Consider the following 23,661-nt stretch of genomic DNA (forward strand, 5'->3'; position numbering starts at 1 on the left):
GTCTAAAGTCAGTGTTAGCATATCTATATAACATTATAAGGATCTTATAAACCATTCGCACAGAGACAAACACAAAGTCACAGACAAAAACACATCAGAAATGTACGTATTGTTTAATGCAACAATTATTTTCTTTTGGGAAGAAAAATAAGACCCAGAGATTACACAATTTTAATCCCATAGTGTAGAATCCTATACACTAGCCCATCTGTCAGATTTGGGATTTCATTATGTTAAGGGCTTAACGTACATCCTCCATGTAATTGTCACTTTTACGAGCTTTCCTGAAAGAAATGGAAAAAAGACAATAGAAAAAAAAATACATTTAAATACAAAACATTCCCACACTTGAGGGAAAATTAACTAGTTACTATACAAAGTATATAAAACATCTCAGGGTCAACAGAGGTAATATGGGCAGTAAAAAACAAATAACAAGTGTAAGATGTCTTTCTTAAAGCAAATGAAAAATAATAATTCCACCATGTTGCGTTACCTCAAGTATTCACATAAAAATCTTCCTACAATACAGAATATTGTAAGTGAGTGTTTTAGGATGAAGTTGCAGTCTCTACCCCACATATATTATCTTTCTTCTGCTGCCTTCTCATCCTCAGTGTGTGTGTTCTGGTGGATCTTTAGAGTACTCTCACATGCGAAACTCTTTCCACAGGTGGGGCAGGTGTGTCCAGAGCAGTGAGCCCTGGTCATGTGTACTTTGGGCTGCTCAGGTTGAGCTGCGCTCTCATCACACTCTGTGCATGCCTCAGTCTTGTGAAGAGGAAGCCCATGCTCCCCTCTCTTGTGTGCCCGCAGGGCTGCAACAGAAGGGAATATGAGGTCACACTTAGCTTCAGGACAGGGTATCTTGAGCTCTGGTTGCAGCTCGTCGGATTGACATTCCTCTGGTGGAGTGTCATCATATCCTTTGCATCCCACTTCTTCCTCCTCTTGTTTGATTTTCTTGACCTCAACCGTCATGCCTTGAGCAACGTACTTCGGTTTTCGGCCACGTTTTTTCCCTGGCGGCTTAGTTTCACAATACAGATCATTAGCAAATCTCTCCTGGTGCTGCAGGAGCTCTTCTTCTGTCTGGAAACCATGACCACATTTGCAGCATTGGTAGGTGTTGATGTCATCAGCCACCGCCGGGCGCTGTGGGTGCACCGAAACGCGATGGTTGCGAAGTCGAGAGGGACTGGGAAACAGGGCCCCACAGTCCCTGCAGGGACACCGTCGTTCTAAGCATTCATGTCGTCTGTGTTTGTTCAGCTGCAATGAGACATTAAATACGCATCAGACATAATAAAAAGTTATATTAGCATTTTCAAAGCAAATTCTACTATCCACAAAAACAGACATGTAGCCTGCTGTGCCCTCACCTCAGTGAAGGTAAAGAAGCCTTTCTGGCAGTAAGAGCAGAGGAAGGGCGTCTCCTCTGTGCTGTGGGAGTCCTGGTGCTGGGTGAGCTCCTCAGAGGAGGAGAAGCACTTGTCACACTTGTAACAAGTAAAGAGTGTATTAGTCTGCAAAATGAAGAGCAGAATATTGCTTAAAAACAATGAAGTCCAAACCCAAGACTATATTTACTGACTGCACACTTAATAATCACAAGTATTTTGAATGAATTGCTGAGCTTGTTTACTGAAAGCATATGACCAGGCTGTGGCCTATACCTGTTGCAGCTGCTTTTTGTATTGGTCCCGGTGACTCTTCCTCATGTGTCTCTCTTTGGCTTTGGCATCAGAGAAGGTGATGAAGCACTGGAAACACTGCAGACTCTCATGCTGATCTGCATCACAATGATATGACAACGGAAATAGTGTCAACAGATTGCAATAGATGCTGGGTATTAAATGTAGGGCTGTAACTAATGATTCTTTTCATTATCGAGGAATCTGTCAATTATTTTCTCAATTAATTGATTAGTTGCAGATCGTGTTTCCAAAACCCCAAGATGATGTTTTGTTTTGTCTACACACCGGAGATATTTCATATACTGTCACAGAGGAGCAAAGAAACCAGAAGATATTCACATTGAAGACGCCGAAATCAGAGAATTTTGACAGTTTTCCCCCTATAAAAACAGCTTGAACCGATTAATCGATTATCCAAACAGTTGCCGATTAATTTAGCAGTCGATTACTAATCGATTGACTGTTGCAGCTCTAAGGAAATCATGTCCACGGTGAGTTATGAATGAACCACACAGTGACTGTCGTCTTACAGGACGGCAGAGGGGTGACCACGGGCTCGGACTTGATCTCCGCGGGGGCGGATCTCCTCTCGTTCCCCACGATGACCTGCTCGATCTTCAACATCTCCATGCTGATGCTTTGCACACGCCGCCCGGCCACATGCAGCTGTAACACAGGAACACACACAATGTTGTGTATACACACACACACACACACTCACACACTCAACGTGCATCATACATCATGTAATGAAGCGCGAGCAGCAGCACCGGCGGACCAACTCGCGTAATCGAGACGATGTTTCCACTAAAAAAAATTAAAGATTAATAACAGACCGACTTCCGGCATTCTAACAATGAAATGAAACCAATCGGCTAGCGCGAGGTCCGGCTAGCTGACAGAAGGATGGAGGGAAGAGACGCTGGTCGACATGCACAACTACTAAGTAAAAGCAACGATTGTTCTCATATATATACATATTTTTAGAAACAATATTTCATCAGTGTTGGTTCTTTCGTTGGTGCGCTTGTTTGCGTTGACGTTGCATTTGTGTGGTTATTGTGAGAAATTTGCATTTCATTTTTGTAAACAATTCAAAGGAGGGAACCATTTCTTACCGTTCGACGCGTCCACTGAAACGAAGCCGCGGTGGACGTATCCGCCCACGTCACGTGACACGGACGAGGCTGCGGGCCGCACCACGGAGTTATCGCGAGATTATGAAAATGCAGCCTTTACTTACTGGAACATCCTCGTCACAATTTAGGCCCAACTGTCCTTCAGGGCAAACACTTTGTACGGTAAAGGAGAAAATGGCATTTATATCATTTTGTCAATACATGGGACTCACATTACGATTGTCTCCTGAGCACAAAAAGAAAAAAATGACGCAGACATTTTTGTAGCTTATTATACAGATGTTTCATATACTTTTTATTTTGTCCACAAGGTTTCATCACCCTTGGCTGTTCGGAACTTATGCTGCTGAATGCTGAATGATAGCCTTTTATTACATAAACCCAAGGAGCTCAAGTGATTCTAAACGGTCCTTTAAACATATATTAAAAAAATACAACAAAGGGTTTACAAATAAAATTGTAAAAAGACAAGAGTGTAAACAGTGCATCTATGTAAAAAAAAGAAGCCAATTTAAGGTTCATAGAACTTTATTGGTAATATGATGAGACAAGGCAGAAACATCAATGCAAAACTTGATGATTAGGTGATAACATATTATCTTTTAAATAATTTGTCACTGACACAAACATGGGATTGAGAGCGTGAGGCGGAAGAAGAAATTCAAGGAGCAGAAAGGAGCCACTTAAGCCCTGGCCTGCTGCTGGTATTCAGCAATTCGGCTCTCCATCACAGGCCTGAAGTGCCTGATCAATCCCTGAGAACACAGAAGAGAAAAAAGGGGGAAATAGTACATTAATCTTGTATGAATTAAAGCAGATTCACATTAGAGCAATAAAATGTTTCTCCGTTAAGCTTAATTATATTCAGTTACTCTGCTGGAGAGGTGTTGTTTGAATTCTATGATCACCTAAAGAGGCAATATTTTGTCCACCCTCAAAGGGGGGTGGACAAAATAAAATTTAACAACACCACAAACCGTAGCCAGCAACTCTTAATTAATTAAATGATCCTGAAAGTGTGAAAATCAATTATGAGAACACATGTGGATACCTGCACTGGCCATGCTGCACCATCTCCCAGGGCACAGATAGTGTGACCCTCAATCTGCTTACTGAGCTCCCATATCATGTCGATCTCAGAGGGTCGCGCATCACCACGTACAAAACGCCACATCATGTTGTTCATCCAGTCCACTCCTACAGAAAGAGAAAACTCGGAATTTAAGAGATTTTCTGAGACACTGTGTGCAGCATTATGGTCGGGACTGTAGCAGCTCTTACCTTCTCTGCACGGTGTGCACTGGCCGCAGCTCTCATGTTTGTAGAACTCAATCAGACGTGCAATGGCTCTGATAATATCAGTCTGCAGAGACAAGGCATCCACCGATGTAATATATGTTTGCTAACTACACACACGATGAATTACACTACGGAGGGGACAAACTTACTGATTTGTCCATGACGATAATAGCAGCCGTGCCAAGCCCAGTCTGAGCTTGAAGGAGGCCATCAAAGTCCATCAGCACCTCTTCACACACATTCTTGGGAATGAGGGGTGTTGAAGAGCCACCGGGGATTACAGCCAGCAGATTGTCCCATCCACCACGCACTCCACCTACATGACAGATGTTTGTTTCAATTAAGGAAAAAAAAAACTGCATAAATTTAGGCTGTGCTTATGTTTAGCTATCTTAATGTTTTCTGTCCATGACCCCCACAGTGAAGGAAAAAAAAACACATACACAAATTATGCATTTAGCTTGCCACCAGTTTCATTTGATTGTCTTGTCTGGGCTCATTACAAGGCGGGTGTCATGTGGTCACATGTACCTGCATGCCTCTCGATGAGGTCTTTCAGAGGGACAGACATCTCCTCCTCCACAGTGCAGGGGTTGTTAACATGTCCTGAGATGTTGAAGAGCTTCGTCCCGGAGTTTCTCTCTCTGCCAAAGCCCAGAAACCATGACCCTCCACGGCGACAGATGGTGGGAGCCACGGATACTGTCTCCACGTTGGCAACAGTTGTAGGGCAGCCAAACACCCCTGTAAGACAGGAGGAAAAGTCAAGTAGATATTTCAGGGCTGGTGATTATTTGGCAAGAATACAAAGTGTCCAGCAGTAGTCCACAATGTGTCAGATCATACATTTTTTTTAGCAATTTGAAAATGAAGTGGGGATACAAGCAAAGGACTATTGTGATCAGTTTTCCTTCCCCCTCTTCACAGTGGAACTCACCCACATCAGCAGGAAATGGGGGCTTCAGGCGGGGCTTCCCTTGCTTTCCCTCCAGGGACTCAATAAGAGCGGTCTCCTCTCCACAGATATAAGCTCCAGCACCACGCATCACAAACACATCAAAGTCATAACCAGAGCCACAGGAATTCTTTCCAATCAGCCCAGCAGCATAGGCCTCATTGATAGCAACCTAAGAAGAGATATTGGAAAATATCAAACAGGACGAATTGCACAGCATTTCCCAATCATACCCTGCGTTGTACATATGTTATCAGTCAAGAATGTGTTGGTCCACACAATACAAAAATTGCCAAGATGTTTATCTGAATATGAATGGGGTCATAGTTGTACTAAGTGAGAAATAATTAAAGAATGCAGATTTGAGCACTGATGGTCTTTTCTTGAACTTTGAGAAAAGTATGATATTAAATCTTAAAGGTCTAAAAACTGACCTCCAATCTTATATTTGGTTTAATTGTGTATTTAGAAATATTAATAATAAATAGTTTAAATAACTAGTGTTAATTTGAACTTCATTCTACAAAAAAGGACTTGGAACATCCTTATGAGATCAAAAGTTTAAATCTCAACATTGACTGAGATTTTTTTTACCTGCAGATTGGATGACTCGTTGTAGAACTCTCCTCTAATATAGATATAAGCAGCGCGTGCCCCCATGGCCTTCCCGGCGATCAGACAGCCCTCCACCAGCTTGTGTGGGTCATGCCTCATGATCTCCCTGTCCTTACAGGTGCCGGGCTCTCCCTCATCTGCATTCACCACCAGATACTTTGGCCTAAAGAAAGAAATTGGAAGAGAGTTAAATGGGGCCATTTTTTCCCCAAAAGCAGCCACTGTGGTTGAGGAGACCAAACAGCCTTAACTTTTCATCCTGTTTAGCCAAGATTTCAAAAGGTGGCTCGGTTTAATGCTGCACTTGATTTCATGTTTTGTTCTTCTTAAATGCCAACAAGAAATGGGGATTGCAAGACACAGTATTAATTAATTTAGCAAGTTCATACGCAGACCTTATAGGTCTCTCATTAATGGCTCTTTTTTGCAAGTAATTGCTCTTAATCAATTATCACATTGACTGTGAAATTAATTGATGGATACAGCCATAAACACATTTGATTTATCACTTCTCATGTGCTATGAAGATTTCCCCGGTAACCAGAAATCAGTGCAAAAAATTAAGCGACAAAATAAAGAAGATTGACACTTCTTGCAGTTGAGGCTTAAGTGTAAATGTGTGTGCAACTGTTAGTCTCCTCACTGACCTGCCATCGCTGGGCTTGTTCATGAAGCTCCACTTCATGCCAGTAGGGAAACCAGCTCCGCCTCTCCCACGCAGGCCAGAGACCTTGATCTCATTGAGAATCCAGTCGACTCCCTTCAGGAGGATATCCTTGGTTTTGTACCAGTCACCACGCTTCATAGCCCCCTTCAGCCTGAGCCACAAACATGAGTAGATGAGGACTGTGTTTTACCCAAGCAAAGATTCTTCTCTGGCTAAGAACATAAAAAACTGGAATTCTTCTTTTACTTTTACTGCTCTGCCCAATAATATGTTTTAGACTTCACAGAAAACATGAGAATAACATCAGTGGTGTTACCCCCAGTCATGACGGCCATAAAGGTTTGTGAAAATTCTGTCCTCATCTGCCAGCGGTCCAAATGAAGTTTTCTTTGGAGCACTCTGGAAAATGCAAAGACAAACAAAGAGAATGCAAATTAACGCAAACATCTAATGTACATGTTTTAGTTTCAAATGGACATGGGCCAGGTACCTGTGCTGTGCTGTTGAATCGGGAGATAGCAGTCACCCCTCCTTGACTGACGGCAGCTGGGGCTCGGGCCACCCCGCTCACCACAGCTCGAGAGAGGGACAGCATCCTTCCTGCAGGGAGGACAGACAGTAACATGCTGTCAAATGCTGGCAAGAGGCTGTGCAAGTAAGTTAAGAGTACATACAAACGTGTTTTCCAAAGAGCTCTCCAGTTTTAGCCTCTAAACTGGCTCCCAGTATGTTATAGAGTTGATTTTAAGATCTTACTTTGTGCTTTTGTGAAGTTTTTCACCAAGGACTATCTCCATGTTATATATCTGACCTTTTAGTACCTAACGCACTGGCTCGTTACCTTGGGATCTTTGGGCAGACGCATGCTATCTGTCCCAGAAACACTGTTAGAAGCTACAGGGGTCAGAACATTTGCAGTCAGGGCCCCAAGGCTCCTGCACAATCTGACTCTGTAATTTGTAATTTATAACTATATAACTATTTATAACTTTTATGACCTTTTGTTTGATTGCTCCTTTGTGAAGCACTTTGTAATTTGGATTTTTGAAATGTGCTCCATAAATAAAGATTATAATTATAATCTTCGTCATTGTTGTTGCTTTTATTATTTGCTTATTATTATTATAATCATATTAATCAGATAAACTCATTACTGTTACATGTTACATTGATGGCTCTATTGACAACCAAACATGTTGGTTTTAATAAAGGAGCCATGGAGTATTTGGCTGTTATAAAAACCTTTTGTCGTAAATGCCAAACGTCCTTTTTGATCTTATCGAGCAGCATCGACACAAAAGCAGTTTGAAAGACCGACCCCATGTCTTATATTTCAACACGAAATAACACCAAAAGTAAATAACACCAGATTAAAAGTCACTTTTCTGTGGATTCAAAAAAAAAATCTCAGAATTGGAACAGCTTTGATGGAGATCTTGTGTAACCTCTCTTATGTGATGTTATGTCAGATGTGTTAGCAAACAGCGGCAGCAACGTTCAATCAATCTTAACACTCTTGCTGTGATGTGTCAAGTAAACACGCTCGTAAAGTAAACTGAATAAAAAAAACTGAACTAAACTGGATAACTATGAATATATCGACACTTTGAGGGTACACACTGACCTCCATGCTCATGTAGCTACTTGCTAGCCTAGCTTAGCCGAGCTAGCCAGCGGTTTAACCTTGTAGTGTCAAAATAAAGGCAGCGGATTCACGGCACAGCTAGGCAGATTTCACAGTGACAACATATGCATTAAATTGTTAGTATAGGCTATTGCATTAAAACCAATGACACTGTAAAAGATCTAATGTAAGTTAGCAAACAATCGGTCCCCCTTACCTTCTATACGTAATGGGTTTATGAAATACAACAGGAAGTAGACGTCACACGGACCGGAAACAGTCATCAACAACACCGCCTGTGAGACCCGCCCCCTCCCGTTTAAAGGTCAGTCTATTTTCTTTTTATGTTGCTACTGATAGTTAGTTACAAGCCACTATTTATCTCTGGTTATACTCTTCAACACCATAATTGTACAATAGCTCCACCTTTACCAGCCTCATTATCAAAATAATAATATCATATAATATCATAATAGAGGTTTAAAAATATATATTTCAGACTGCTTCAATAATAATAAAATTATATTACGTTATTATTTTAATGATAGTGTGTGTGTGTGTGTGTGTGTGTGTGTGTGTGTGTGTTGTAAATAACATCTTTGAAGCCAACTGCATAGCCAAAAATATTTTTCATATTTATATTTAAAGGGTAGAAATATTTATATTTACATGACATTATCAATATATGGGACCATTCATGAGAAAGTTTACATAATGAAAACAGATACCCGCATTGTGGTTCAAATTGGACAAGGTCATGTGTTAATTCGTTCTTACTGTAAATCACTTTATTTCTGTACGTCAAAATTATCTGAAAAAAATACACCATATGAGTCCTGCACACAGCTGTGCAATGAAGCATCACTGCAAAGCACCAAGTTAGAGACCTTTTATGATTTGTAAAAACATTTTGTGTCATTATAAAACTCTGGTGGGACAAATATAGTGTATATATAGAAGCGTATATATGATATGTGCAAAGGGTAGGCACCAATGCTTTTCATTAAATATGTGTGCAGAAATGAGGGGGGGGCGGTCACACCTAGTTCTACTGGAAACTAGATCGTATCATAAAATAAATATCTCCAAATGTAAGTACCATAAACATGTGGCAATTAAAAAACACTGACGTATAGCTGTGTACAACCTGTCTCTGTACAGTTATTACATCACAGCAGCTTATCCTAGACCTGAGGGATAATTTGAATCAGAGCCACATAAAGCTGTAACATGTATCTACCAGCTGGTGCTCCTGTGTGCTTCTAATATCCTGGATGACTGACATGATGGATAATGAAACTGAAGTCTCAGGAGGCATAGCGGCCACTGGAGCTAGCCTGAGAAGTGTAAAAGGAAATATATAACACAAAATGATGATTCAAGTAATAAAATTAAATCAACTGAAGGTTCACTATTTTCAAACAAGTGCAGCAATGCAGTGCAATAATGTGTTATTAAATAGAATTGAGGGTCTCCATGAGGTTGTCCAACAGCATTCAGTTCATTCAACGTGACAAATATCCTCCACAAGTCTCTCCCTGTTGGTTCAGAAGACGTGACTCCGCTGCTGGAGGCTCATAACTGGGCCTGCGAGAAACCCGCCCCAGTCTGTCCACAGCAACGCTCTCAAAGGCCCTCCTCATCAGAGGATGCTCCTCGAGGACCTCGTTGAAACTGTCCACACTCAGGGAGTAAAGACGACAGTAGGTGTCTGCCGTCACACTGGCTGTGCGTCGTCCCTGGGTTAGCAGGCAGATCTCTGAAATGAGGCACATGAGTCGGACAATTGCAGCAATAGATTCATGTTTCGAAAAAACATACTAGTTCACCTTCTATTCAATGGTTAGATGAGAGCATAAATACTGCAATAATTAGCTTATGTGATACTGAAATACTGTATTCATCTTAGGGTTTTTTCTTAGCTATTATACAGAGGGTTTTAAAAGATTATGATTGGAAGTAATTAGAAATTATTGGAAGATTTATCAATAACCAAAATCATCAATAGCTATGATAATCATTGGTTGCGGCGGAGTTCTTGGGATAAGACAGGCGGTGTATAGAGAAGATTCAGTTGGTTCTATACTAATGCTTTTGTAATGTGACTGTTAGCAATTAGTGTGTAATACAGAAATAAACCATAACTCTCTTGATAAATGCTTCATAGTTGATGCCATTTTTAAAGCAAAAAATTTACTGGTCAATTTCCAGGTTTGCTTGTTTCTTAGTCTTTCAAGAAAGTAAACTACATATATGTGATTTTGAAACAGCTCAGGGTTTGATGAGCTGTGATGGGTATTTTTGAGGTTTTAAGTCAGAGAAGATTTACCCCCAAAATATGCTCCATCGTTGAGGCTAATCTCCTTACTGCCGCGCGGGGTGACCGTGACGGCGCCGTGCTGGATGAAGTACATTTTCCGACCCAGGGTTCCTTCTCGGATGATCATGTCTCCGGGTTGGAAGACTTCAAAACGCAGCTTGGTCAAGATAACTGTCACAAAATGAGGGTCAGTGTTGGCAAACAGTGGCATGTTGGCCACAAGCCCCCGGCAGTTAAAGCTGACTATCTCCTGGTGGGAACAAAGCCAAGAGAGAAAACATTCAGAAATTTTGTTGTGTAAATATATATATGTAATTTACTCCTCAAAGGTTTTGGTTGGTTGTTTGGACAATATAGGGCTACAACTGACAATTATTTTTTGAAGCAATGATGCAAATTTTGCAGATAAATTAACAGTCAGTCAGTTGTGTGAAGACATTTGTAGACTGTCATTTGATGCATATTATTGATCCTTGATTTAGAGCTGAGACAGTAAGTCAGCTAATCAATTATCTGGTAGAAATATGCTAAGTTTTTTTGATAGATGATGAATTGTTTTAAGATTTTTCAAGAAAACATTCCAGCTCCTCCATGTTAGGATTTTCTGCCTTTTTCATTTTAAACTTAATGTCTTTGGGTTTAAGCTGGTCAAGGCAAGACATGTGAAGTCGTCATATTTGACTCTGGGAAACTGGAATGTTTTCCCCCACTATTTTTCTGTGATCACATAGACTTAACAATTCATTGAAAATTATTAATCGAAAAAACAACAGTCAGATTAATCAATAGTGAAATTAATTGGGGTTTTTTTTAGCAGATGTATATTTTTGTTGATTGTTTTTGTGGATGTTATTGTCCAGGTCTACATTTTCATCTGTGTGGGCAGTTGTCAATAAAATAAATAATTATAGAAAAACCAAGAACAACCAAGTCAAATGAGAGGTTTCATGAATAACACACCTCCTTGAGCGGATCACTGAGTTCTCCTAGGATGCTGTCCTCGTCAAACATCTTGCCCTGGAATCGCTGCTCATAATAATCATGGATCCTCTGTCGTACGTCTGCTGGCAGTTTATGAAAGGACATGTACTGCTCCACTTGCTTATACTAAAAAAAAAACATTTGTACAAAGACACATTGTGATTTGACCTTCATGAGAAATTCCACAGGATTGATGTCAGATTTAGTCACATTTTCTACCATGTGTTTGCTGAATTATTCCTGAGCACAATAATTATGCATTCATTCTATTTGTTTTGTAGGCTTTTTTCTCAGTTTTAAGTGGATTACAAACTCATTTGTAATGGGCATTAGCAAACAGTGATCCAAAACAAAAGTGCGCCCATTTGTCTATTATACGCTCTGCTTCATCTTGTGAAAATCCTGCAGAAGGGGTCACAAGGCCACAAAATCCATTAGATAATACAAACATTCTCTAGGCATTTGGCAAATATCCGAGCAAGTGAGCAAACCTATGCTATAAAGCCTGGCTCGGAAGTTGAACCTGAAAGCCAGAATCACATTAGCATCCATGTGAGGCTCCTGGGACGTATTGTCCACAAAACGAGTGAAATGTTTTGGTTTGTAAAACGTTTCAAGTCAGAACAGAGATGTTCACCTTCTCTTGATACTGACGATGTGACGCATCCAAGGACTGGACCAAAGTGGTTGCATGGCCAAGGAACATGGCGTAGCACGTGGCCCCTACGACCATGCTGACCATGGTGAGCCACACATCGCTAATGCCGTCTGGGGGGTTGGCACCGTATCCAATGCACAACATGTGACTCATGGCCATGAACAGGGAGTATGAGTACTGTATGTGCCATGTAGCATTCTGAGGAGGATAAAGTGAAAACGATGGGAGAGGAGACATGACAAAGCAATCTCGTAATGAGAAAATACACTTTGCATGATCATATGATGGTCATGAATGAATTGGATACGAAATTACGTTTTCGGCAACATTATTTTACAGGTAACAGTCTCTTAAAAATGTCCATGTGTATTCAAGTTAGACTAGACAATTCTCCAAACATTGTCCAGAGTTCATGTTCAAGTTCATGCTTCTTATGCTTTTCAACAAACAAATACAAAAATTATATTCTCTTATTTAACTCTCTGAAAGAAAGCAAAAAGACATATTCCACACAATATTGAACTATTTTCTAAAAATGTAACATTTTAGTGTGGAAATCTGGACTCACCACCATATTATTTTTGGATACCCAGCAATCTGCAGGAAAGTCCTGCAGCATAGGCACCATGAAGGTCAAGCAGCCATCCCAGTGACACAACAATAGCATCATGCCAATCAAGTTGACTATACGCACCACTGCACTGGCCAGGTCATAGGTCATATGGAAAATCTGAGAGATAGTTATATGAAGAAAAAGAAGAAACATTCAGCTGGGCAGCTTTTTCATTTCTCAAGTGCACTATTAAATATATAGTAATGTTTCTCAAGCACATGCTTTCTACCCTCCCTGTTCCTTACCTCTTCCCACTGGTGGATGTAACGGATGAGGCGGGACAGTCGGAGAAGACGCAGCAGACTCAGGATCTTGGTGAACCGCACAATGCGGAGTGCGCGGGCAGTTCGGTACACGTCGGTCGACTCGTGCCGGGATTCCAGGTCAACGATGAGGAAAATATAGTCGACAGGGATGGAGGAGATGAAGTCCACCGTGAACCAGGTGCGGAGGTAATGCATGCGGATCTCTTTTGGGTCCAGGATTATTTGGCTGTCACCTTCGAGGATGCCAGTGCGGAAGTTGAAAACCAGGTCCATAAGGAAGAGAGTGTCGGACAGGACGTTGAAGGTGATCCAGGGTGGGGTGTTCTGGTCCTCAAAGAAGGTGATGCCCCAGGGCAGGATCACCAGATTGCTCATCATCAACAAGAGCATCACAATGTCCCAATAAAACCTGGAAAGAGCATGAGAGGTGAAGGTTGAGGTTGTGCAGATGTAAAGCTGTGAGCATTTCAGTTTTGTTTACTTGTACTAAATCATAAACCTTTTTTCACTTGTGCTAAATAGAGACACAACAGCAGCTATGTACCAAATGTTTGTGGAAAATTAAGATTGTGTTTGAAGAGTAAAGGAAACAACATTTTCATGTGTCATGTAGCACGTTTGATTGAATGTGTGCTGCAACTTGTGGTAGAACCCGAATCGTCGAACTAGATCATCTCCAGATGTGGTCTGGTTGATCCGATCACGTTCTGATCCCAAACTGTTCTAGTTGCATTTGTGTGCATTGTTTCCTCCGGAACTGTGGCAGGATTTAAGTGAGAGACTTTGAAACAGCGATCGAGGTGGAGTGAAGTCATCTGATCAGGTGCACAGAGCGCCGCCCAGGGAATGACCCATTTCAGAGTGACCCTTACTCTCATAAAAGCTCCTGTCACAGGAGGAAGAGGAGGAACCACTTAATAAAAAAATATATGACTTTAACCTTATAGGTCTCAATATAATATACTATCAAGAAGAAGTAAAGGAAACGTCACTGCCACTGGAGATGTCTGGCCTGAGATATATGATTGGAGTTTTGGAGCGCAGACGTACAGAACGTTCTGTAAGTTCACTGTCTGCTTCGTGTCATACAAGTCGTGCTTTCCTATGGGTCTCCAGTGTCTTGTTATATACAGTTGGGGTTTCCTTACAGCTTGTTTCCATCAACTGTCAATCACCTCGGGTCTGAGTCCCCTGGTCTCTCTTTCATTACAGGGGCACAGAAACAGAATAGGAACCAGACTATTTTTGATTACTGTCACACCTCGGTGATCGCAATATGAACCCCGTGAGAAAATGACCTTCTTCCTCTTTAGCTGGACAGAGCGTAGATACAGGAGACTATAGATTAGTTCCTTATTCTCATCCATGTTAATCCCTCCATCAATCTCTTGCGTCTATGTCCTGTGTGTCCGCACGCTGGTTTACATGACTACTTATCATCCCCTCTCATATTGTAGCAGATTAATTGGTTGCTTGCTGCTAATATCGCCACCAAAGTCTCTGGACGGCATAATAGGTGTTTATTTGAAGTGAGAACGTATGACATGTGTGTGTGAGTGTTTGAAAGAGAAGCAGAATTACCTCTGCTATATTACGCTATTGCTTAATAGCATTTAATGTTGAATCTGAATCCCCAATATAATCTTTTCAACAGGTAAGTTTGAACTCATTAGAACAACAGAAGTTTTGGTAACATTCATATAATCAACATTTAAGTCAGACAAGTTATATATGTCCTCTTGCACAGCATCATCACAGACAAGCTAGCATGTTGTTCGCACAACAGTCGAAAGTTTGAATATTGGGACTTTTAGTTATCTTATGGACAACCTGAATTTTTTTTCCTTTCCCGATTTTAAATTGGATTCAAAAGGAAACCGGCTGTCTGACCTTTACCCCTGAGCAGGAAAGCTGAGCATCACCTGTGCTGTTCCAACTCATCCATTTTAAAGGGGAAGTTGGAGCATAAGGTTTAAGGATAGCAGGCCTTCAATAATCCTTCTCTCAGCTGTCTGTGTATTATTACATAATAGAGCAAGATTGGAATTATAGGGATTCTTATGGGCAATAATCCCCCTGCACGGGTTTATCCTCTCTGTCTGGCATGGGCCTTGTGTTTAAAAATTGTTTAAATTTGATGGGCGGCTATTATTAGTCACATGACAGATGGATAGCTTGGAAATCAAGATGTTGATCAGCTGAACAATCCAACCAATCCTCCAAAATTGAGACCATACCAGGACAAAAAATGAACGGAATCACTTAAATCATCGGTATCAAGGAATGTTGTTCTCCCTCCTCGCAAACAGGGGGAAATTGACTCAAAAGGGAGTGGTATCATTAATCCAGATGATCTTGTCCTATATACTGTATCACTAATCAAATCCCTTCATCGCCTTATCATGTGCATGTGTGACATCAGCTGTTGTGCTCCAGTGTGTCCTTGGGAGGACTGGATCGGAGAGCTCTGTCACAGGGTTTTCAGATTGAAGAAAACTGGATGCCTACAATGGTAATTTTTCAAAGACCAATGACAAATTGGGTTATCTTGTAACGGGAAAAGGTTATATGGGGTCCTCGCCCATTCTGCAATTGTGTCCATTTTCTGCAGGATGATAAGATTCTGAAGATAGCCCAACCTCATTACCTGAAGTCACTGTAGGGGTGAACGATCCACACTCCAAAGCTCTTGACCCTGGCCTGCTCCGCAGCGACACCCTTATGACTGCCAAACATGCGCAGGGAGAACTTGTTGACCCCGGGCTGCAGCATGGAGCAAAACCGCCTCTGGAAGTAGGTGGACTGGTCCTGTGGCACGTCTTCGCCGCCCCCGTCCGCCTCCCCGTCGGTGTCCAGCAGCCCGTCAGGGTCGGCTGTGTAGTCTTCATTGTGAGTCTTGACCAGGGAGAACAGCGTCTTGGTCACATCGCTCTTCTTGTCTGTCTTCGGGGAGGGGGTGGCCGGGGGGCTTGTCCTCTGGGAACCACTTCTCCATCTTGAGAAGCGGAGGCTGCTCCAGCTGCGATACCTGGGGGTCTCCGGTTTGTGAGCTGGGCTCTCAACGATGCCCTTGTGGCCGTCGATACTCCTGGAGGGGCTGGTCATCTTTACACCTGACACCTAGAGACTGGGCAAAGAAAAGGGGGCTAGCTATTGTTCCTATGATTTGGCTGATTATTAAGTTCACTTACAAAAACAGTTTACTGCAGATGTAATGCTATAGCCTACCAAATTTAAACACACAAAAAAATACACAAAAAATATATGGTTACAATGTGGAAATCTTAACTTGGAGCCGTCAAACTTTAAAAGGCAATGCAGATTCTGCATTAGTTTAAAAAAATTATTAAACCATAAATATCTTTAGGTGACTCCACAGCAACCAAAAATGTAATTAAGTACATGATAATATATAACAAATGAAATATGATAATTTCCACACAGTTCTTACAGTCTAAATCCACAAAAAGTTGCAGCGTCCATTACAAATAAAAAGTACCTTCCTGAGTTGAATGAAGGGAAAATAGAAACTTCAGCTTCAGATGTTGTGTGTCTGCCTCCCGCGGAGAGGACGGACGCAAATTGACAGAGAGAGAATTCAGTAGCCACCAATAATCGGCTTGTTGGCATAACTGAGTCCAGTCACCTCTCCCCTCCCTTTCCCTCTCCCTCTCCCTCCTCCTCTTCCTCCTCCTCCTCCTCCTCCCCGCTGCTCTGGAAGTAGAGCTCCCTCCTCCCTCTCTAAACTGGGACAGAGTCAGTGGGGATGTGGTTGCAGGTCAAGTTGCACAGTCATGTCGAGGAGCCCCCGCGTGTCAGCGACGTGCGAAGCGTTTCCTTCACCTCCGCTAGAGAGGTCAAATGTCAAACTTGATATTCGTTTGATTTCCCCTTGAAATATGAATCCATCTTTTTTTTTTTAAAGCCAGAACTCCTCAAATACATTTTGTCTAGCACTGACACATTTGTATCCGTACGCTTCAAAAAATATGATTCAACATGATATATTATCCAATTATGTGAGCCTGTGTTGATATGAAAATATTGATAAGCCAGCTCTAACTTTCTAGCTTTTTAAAAACTTTTTATACTTGCTAGTATTGGAAGATCCAAGGAGAAATGAAATATTAATAATGAAAAACACTTGATTTACAAAGCCCTTATTTGGTTATGGGTAGAGTATAGGCTTGTGGTCTGTAATAATAAAAAAGTAATTGGAGGATTGACTTGATTTTTATATGAAAATGTAAGAAAACTGAAAAAAACAATGTTATTTTGTTTAACTTTACCTACTCCAGATCAGTCTGTTACTAATCAAACACATATGAGGCACATACACGTCCATCAAAGTTATGTGTTTAACTGCACCTTTGTTTGTCAAGGTGTTGTCTGCCACAACATGTGTCCTCTCCTGGTAGGTTTTTTTCTGTCTGAACAGGTCAGTCTCTGATTTGTTTCAAATGACTGTACAAGTATATCACTATCATATTTCACAATTGTCGCTCATGCATTTTAAAAAGTGGCAGGTGTCTTGTTCACACTTACACCAGTGATGAACACACTCGAGAAGCCGCGTTCATAATGAGCTCCTCGGTTGCACCTGAAGCTGGCTCCTTGAAGCAAATATATTTTCTCTCTTCTTTTTTTTTTAAATGGACTGACCTCTAAAATGATTAGCTTTTTACATACTAAGAGATTGTAACATCGTGAAAATGCAATCAAATCAAAAAGTGCAAGAAGGGGGTGTTTTCTGTGAGTGGCCCAACCCTTACGATTAACTGTCAGCATACAGTAACACAATACACTTCATCTCAACACCACAAGCTGTTTCCTCCAAATGCCCATGCAGCTGAATCAACGGCTTTCTAAAACAGTTTCAAAGCGAGGAAACATATTTCCCAATATGCGGAACATTTCCTTTAAATTCCCCTGAAAAAAAAAAAAAAAAAAAAATGTGCAAAAACTATATGTGCAAAAAAAAAGCAGCAGGTGGCCTAAGGACAACAGGTAAATACAGCAGACAGATAAATGTTACAGTAGGTTTGTATGTTAGAAAGGATAAATAAAATAAATTGCACTGTGCGTATGTGAAATTTATATATTTGACATAAGTTGTATATGCAAATATGTTTAAAAAAAACTTCCATAACAGAAGGACATGTGTGCTACATAATTAATTTCCGGTGTAATTAGGTTTGCATTTGGGAGGATGGTGTGTCTTTTCCTGTAGAAACTGGAAGAAGCCCCTACATCGGCCTTTTGAAAATGAGAAGTCTGAGTCTGCACATTCCAAGTGAAGAGACACTTACTCCCACGGCACCACCGCTCCACTCACAAACGAGACAAAGATTTGGGGGTGTAAAGGTTTTAAAACTGGGAGAAAGAAGAAGAGAGATGATCTTAATCTTCTCTAATTTATAGTTTTCACATTTGCAGTTTTTGACAACAGATTTTGAATGTCCTGCTCAAAAATGTTCACTGACCTGAAAATTAATTCAAAAACAGAGAGGGTGGCATGTGGCTCTCCCACTGCCATCACATACTCCCACATCTAAACAATTAGTCTGATTCACCGTCACCGGATTCTGTTTCGTGACCACAGTAGACGGCTGCAACCCCGTGAGGAAGAAACTCACAGCTGAACAAGCGGTGCACTTTTTTCCTTCTTCGCTGCTTTCTCCCAAAACTAAATCCCACCATTTACTCATAGCGCAGAAATATCCCAACAGCCATCACTTCTCCAGTCTCCTGCGAGTATGGAGAAGTCCTCCATTGTCCACCTGCCATCTTCCAGAAGGACGCCCAGGAAGGAGAGTGAGAGGGGAGCCATGGTGCCTCCCAGGAGTCACCGGCAAAGGACATCGAAGGCAGTGCGGCTCCCGGAGGGAAGGAAGGACAGGCCACAGAGGGAAAAGCCAAAGACAAATGATGCGAGGCAAGAACAGGAGGCAGAAGTGAAGCTGAAGTCCACTGTGGTGGACATAGACAGTGTGAGAGATGACAACGTCAAGGATGAGAACCTGGGGCTCCTGGAAGCAGCAGAGCAGGATGACGGTAAGATTAAGCCTTAAGAAAGAAAGAAAAATCTTTATTTCTCTTGTGAGTTTACATTTGTTGGCACAAGTGAAGTTGTCAATCTTATCCAATGGTTGGAGCTCTTCTCTCTGTACTCTCTTATACCTCATACCACTCTGTGGCTCTCTGCAGGTTTGAAGCGCATGGACCTGGGAGTGTTTGAGTGGCTTCTGATGGCCTTCGTATTGGCTCTGGTTCTCCTCTTCCTCCCTCTGTCCATCTGGTTCTGTGTCAAAGTACGAACTATATCCATGACCAAACAGCAACTAAACACTGTGCAAATATCAAGATCGTATCCAGTATTTATGCAAATGACCGGGATGAGGTCAAACAACTAGTTTGTAATGAATGATGGACAACCTTATTTTGAAAAAGAAAGATGTTTTGACTTCATTGCATGTTATTTTACAAAGGGATTGTGTAACGGCTAACTTGTGTTGAAGGTGAGTTGCTCACTCCAGCCATCAGTTTTCCATTGGACTGACTGATGTCATATGTCGTTTTGAGTGACAGGTGGTCAGGGAGCATGAGAGAGCCGTGGTCTTCAGACTGGGTCACCTGCTGCGTGAAAGACCCAGAGGACCAGGTTGGCACAGATTACTATCATTTAAAAAAATCTTCTCTTTTAAAATGTTTATATATATATATGAAGGATGTATCAAAACAGTTGAACTGACATTTCTCCTTGGTTAGTTATGCTTTAAATCAAGTTATAATAAAATTATTTTTCATAGGCTGTGATCTACATTTTTTTTCTATCACACACAAAAGTCATGAGGAAACTATTTAAAAAGAAAACACGACACAATATATTTGTTTTAGATCAAATCGCTCTCCTCCCTCTGTCCAGGCCTTCTCTTCTACCTGCCACTCCTGGACGTGTGTCACAAGGTTGACACCCGACTCAAAATGCTGACGGTTCCTCCTCACACGGTATAGAATGAGAAAGCACACAACTGACATATGAGAAAATAATTGGCAATGAATTAACCATTTACCTGAATGTAAAGCAAATCTTTCTTTCGTCATTGGCTATTTTGAACCAAAGTATCTTCGTGCCTATATACAGTGTTTTTCAAGGCTTGTGAGTAAATTAAGATTTTGACAGACGCTATATATCCGTATGCAGGTGGTGACAAAAGACTTGGTGAGGCCAGAGCTGAGTGCCGTCTGTTATTACCAGATAGAGAACGTGGCTCTGTGCAGCACGGCTCTGTCCAGTCTGACCGCGGTGCTGCGGACTCTGGTCCAGGCAGCAGTCAGAGACGTTCTCGCCCAGCACACGTTCGGCCACATCCTGCTGCACAGGAGGAGGATCGGGCAGCAGATACAAGTGGCCGTCGACTCGGTCGCTTGTCGCTGGGGCGTCCGGGTGGAGAGGGCAGACATGTAAGGCTGAGGAGAACTGAATTTAATCCAGTGAGAAAGTAATCACCTTTTATTAGAAGTCGAGATTAAAACCTAAATTGCATGCTGTGGTAGAAAAGCTTTTTGGTTGTATTCTGAGGGCATGGCAGCAAAACCTGGTGTTAAGCCGCTGAGGCAGTGAATGGATACAGTGAATAGATGATGATTTTTGAAGAAACCTATCAGGCAAAATTTGAAAAAAAAACAACTGAAGAAGCACAGTAAAAGGAGAAAACACTGCTTCTAAACTGTGAACTGTGTGCAAAGGTTTTTTTTTGTCCCGCATGCACCGTTTCTTTTCCAGGTAAACAACAAAAGGGGAATGTCGAGATTTGTAAAAACGTTGCGTTTGTGGTTGTGTCGGGTTTTCTGACAGAGACGAGCTCAGTTTTCCGGCGGAGTTACAACAGAGCCTGTTTGCTGAGGCTGAGGCCAAGAGACAGCAACAAGCCAGAGTAAGAATCCATGCATCTTATAAGCTCATTCATTATTTTCGTCAAATATGAAATGTGTCTGCCCTTCTCTCTTCCAGGTTAAAGCAGCGGAAGTAGAGACAGCTTCCTGGGAGGGGTTCAGGGCGTCGTTCCGTCACCTCCATCCTGCTCTGGTCCTGCCGTTCCCCCCTGATCTCCTCAGCCTGACCTCTGACCACTCGTCTCTACCTCCTCCTCCTCCTCCCGCTGTGGAGGACGAGGGAAGAACCACTGAGGGAGAGCCAGATACAGACTCACCAATGATGTGACACATAGATCAAATGTTCATTATTATAATGACTATTATTATTATTTGAGACAGCACAACAAGTTGTTGTTTAAAATGAGCAACATTTGAGATGTATGAGTTTTGTATCAGAAAATGTTCGGATCTGAGCCTCTTCTGTCAGTAAACTAAACTTTTAACTCGACAAATCTACACGTCTTGAAAACCAGCAAATGTAATGAGTGTTCAGTTCTGGTACATATAAAAATCAATTACAGTAATTGTTCTTTAACTTTCTTGATAGTTTATAGTCACACAAATGTTTGAGGGGGAACTTTTAAATGACGGGCCTAGTGTACAATTGTATTATCCAGCCTGCTCATCGAGTGTGTTTAAGACAGAAAAAACTTCACAGTTCACTCTGAAATTAAAGGTCCTAAAAAGTCTTTTAAACTTGGGTTTATTTCAAGTAAGAAAACATATCAGGCTCAACAAAGCCACAAAAAGCCATGACATAAATTATTACATTGTCATTTTCAGACATGGAATCTGACATTTGAAGAAAAAAATCTGAAAGTCATATCTACAGCATAAATGTTAGTATCAATAACATTTCGTACATTGGTAACAGCAATGAGGCTGAGAATATGAAAACAAATTTGACACAAATCTTCATTGCTGCCATGTGAAGTTGTCGTGTCACGTGGTTGCTGTGGTTCTTATCCATTAAATTGTCGTCAGCGGAGTTGTTGCCATGGTGGTGCTGAAGTCACACAATTTCCTAAAACACAATCATATCATTGTGATTATCCACTTATTTATGATCATCATCTGCAAATGTTTTATTTGTCGTGATAAGAAACAATTTTGGGTCTTACTCAGCTTGTGTCCGTGAGCTTGTCTTCACGTGATCACATATTGGGCTGATTCCCGTCAGTTGTGCTTTCAGAGTAACAATCTCCTGGTTCCAGGCGTCAGACTCTGATTTTAAAGTAGCTTGATGACAAAGAAGAGTGAGGGAAATCATTTAGAACCCTAAACACTGATTCTCAAAGTTCTCCACACGATGGCAGCAAATTGTCTGTGAAGTGGTTGTGTTGCTATACCTTCGGTGTCTGTGAGAGCCTTCTCCTTTTCAGCCAGCTCATCCTTTTTTGTTTTCTAATGGTGAAAGGGAAAACGTCCGTCAAACTTAACTGGAACTTGTTGGACACAAACTCTTAATCGCCAAACAAGAAATCACCTCAGACCGGTAGATTAATGTGAAGGTTTTAACAAGAATATGCATCATTCACTGCAGGGTAGTAGGACGAAGAGGAAGTACTCAAATCTTTTACTTTAGAAACTTGCCAATACAGCAAAAATAATGCATAACAAGCAAAAGCCATGAAGTCATATGCACCTAGAGTATCAAAAGTAAAAGTACCTGAGTTGCAAAAAAAATGGTTCTCTCAGTATTACACTAGAAGACGAAGAAGAACAATATATTAAGGATTATATTAAGTCTTGAAGGATCGCAGGACAGAAAAAGATATAAAAGATACTTCTGGAACTTGACCCTGGTCCCTGCAGGTCGAAATGCATGGAGTTGCTGCAAAGGTTCCTAGTTCCTGGGGAAAGTTCCTGACACTGCTTACTAATAATCATTAGATCTCTTTGGGCCTTCGGCAGCTATTTAAAAGAAACCACCTTAGAAGCTTAGAGGGCGAATGGAACCACTAACAACTCATACATCTAAAATGTGTCAAGGAGCCTCAACTAGAACCTGGTTTATACGAGAAGTCACATGAAAAAAGTCTGGGAACCACTTGATTGATCTTTAGCCTTCCATGTAGTTTAAAATCTCACCATGAGTAGGTGTAAAAGAGGCATTAAACTAAATCACTCCAGGACGATTCTTTTATTTTTAAACTTATTTTAAGTAGGCCTACTTGAACCATTGCTTCCCAGTAAGGCTTTTTGGGAACTGTATGTACTGTATTTACAAAGGAAATGGAAGTGGAAAGTGGGGGGAAAAAAATACATACATGTGTATATAAATATATATATATATATATACACACACACATACATACATATATACTGTACAGTATATACATACATACATACATACATGTGTGTGTATATATATACACACATACATACACGTGTATATATATATATATATATATATACACACACACACATACATACATATATACTGTACAGTATATACATACATACACGTGTATATATATATATATATACACACACACATACATACATACATACACACATACATACATGTGTGTATATATACACACGCACACACACACACACACACATAAACCTCACGGTGTCTGATTGACAGGCGTCCCTCTCTGTTCTCCTCTTCTCCAGCTCGGGGCCCAGCTGGGTCACCGCGGGCTCCATCTCCGTCAGAGACGTCTTCGCCCGCGCCAGCATTTTTTCCAGCGACGCTTTGAAGTAATACTCGTTCGTCACTCGGTCGTCGAGCTTCTTCAGCTGCTTCTGCAGCCGCGCACTCTGCTCCGCCCACTTGAACAGCTCCTGGTACTGGCCCGCGATGACCACCAGCAGCCCCATGGAGATCAGAATGGAGAAGACGGACAAAATCCACTGGAACCGCATTGTGGCTGTTGGCGC

The 23,661-nt window shown here is 41.4% G+C and overlaps 4 protein-coding genes across 5 annotated transcripts; 1 reads left to right on the top strand and 3 right to left on the bottom strand.

Annotated features, from left to right (window-relative positions):
- Positions 1-97: 97 nt before the first annotated feature.
- Positions 98-2,805, bottom strand: LOC118291698 (zinc finger protein 34). The gene is made up of 4 exons (XM_035620090.2): positions 2,228-2,805; positions 1,677-1,792; positions 1,383-1,526; positions 98-1,272 (listed from the first exon to the last, which is right to left on the bottom strand). The coding sequence occupies exons 1-4, from the start codon at positions 2,325-2,327 to the stop codon at positions 586-588; spliced, it is 1,047 nt and encodes a 348-aa protein (XP_035475983.1). The 5' UTR covers positions 2,328-2,805; the 3' UTR covers positions 98-585.
- Positions 2,806-3,346: 541 nt separating this feature from the next.
- Positions 3,347-8,299, bottom strand: ndufv1 (NADH:ubiquinone oxidoreductase core subunit V1). 2 transcript variants are annotated; one of them, XM_035620076.2, is made up of 11 exons: positions 8,214-8,299; positions 6,863-6,972; positions 6,689-6,771; positions 6,353-6,523; positions 5,685-5,868; positions 5,073-5,262; positions 4,667-4,879; positions 4,285-4,451; positions 4,118-4,199; positions 3,888-4,033; positions 3,347-3,591 (listed from the first exon to the last, which is right to left on the bottom strand). In XM_035620076.2, exons 1-11 carry the CDS (start codon positions 8,278-8,280, stop codon positions 3,520-3,522), a joined length of 1,485 nt encoding a protein of 494 aa, XP_035475969.2. In that variant the 5' UTR covers positions 8,281-8,299; the 3' UTR covers positions 3,347-3,519. The 2 variants fall into 2 exon arrangements, with proteins under 2 accessions (XP_035475969.2, XP_035475971.2); XM_035620078.2 differs by lacking the exon at positions 8,214-8,299 and adding an exon at positions 7,997-8,020.
- Positions 8,300-8,552: 253 nt separating this feature from the next.
- On the bottom strand, positions 8,553-16,454 carry hcn3 (hyperpolarization activated cyclic nucleotide-gated potassium channel 3). Its single transcript, XM_035620072.2, has 8 exons — positions 16,334-16,454; positions 15,482-15,961; positions 12,814-13,243; positions 12,524-12,685; positions 11,935-12,153; positions 11,277-11,423; positions 10,326-10,566; positions 8,553-9,755 (listed from the first exon to the last, which is right to left on the bottom strand). The coding sequence occupies exons 2-8, from the start codon at positions 15,937-15,939 to the stop codon at positions 9,502-9,504; spliced, it is 1,911 nt and encodes a 636-aa protein (XP_035475965.1). The 5' UTR covers positions 15,940-15,961; positions 16,334-16,454; the 3' UTR covers positions 8,553-9,501.
- Positions 16,455-18,046: 1,592 nt separating this feature from the next.
- On the top strand, positions 18,047-21,461 carry nphs2 (NPHS2 stomatin family member, podocin). Its single transcript, XM_035620089.2, has 7 exons — positions 18,047-18,888; positions 19,042-19,145; positions 19,423-19,495; positions 19,760-19,842; positions 20,039-20,298; positions 20,693-20,771; positions 20,849-21,461. Exons 1-7 carry the CDS (start codon positions 18,591-18,593, stop codon positions 21,056-21,058), a joined length of 1,107 nt encoding a protein of 368 aa, XP_035475982.1. The 5' UTR covers positions 18,047-18,590; the 3' UTR covers positions 21,059-21,461.
- The last annotated feature ends 2,200 nt before the right edge of the window (positions 21,462-23,661 follow it).

This window comes from Scophthalmus maximus, chromosome 22, assembly GCF_022379125.1.
Source record: "Scophthalmus maximus strain ysfricsl-2021 chromosome 22, ASM2237912v1, whole genome shotgun sequence".
Classification (NCBI taxonomy): Eukaryota; Metazoa; Chordata; class Actinopteri; order Pleuronectiformes; family Scophthalmidae; genus Scophthalmus; species Scophthalmus maximus.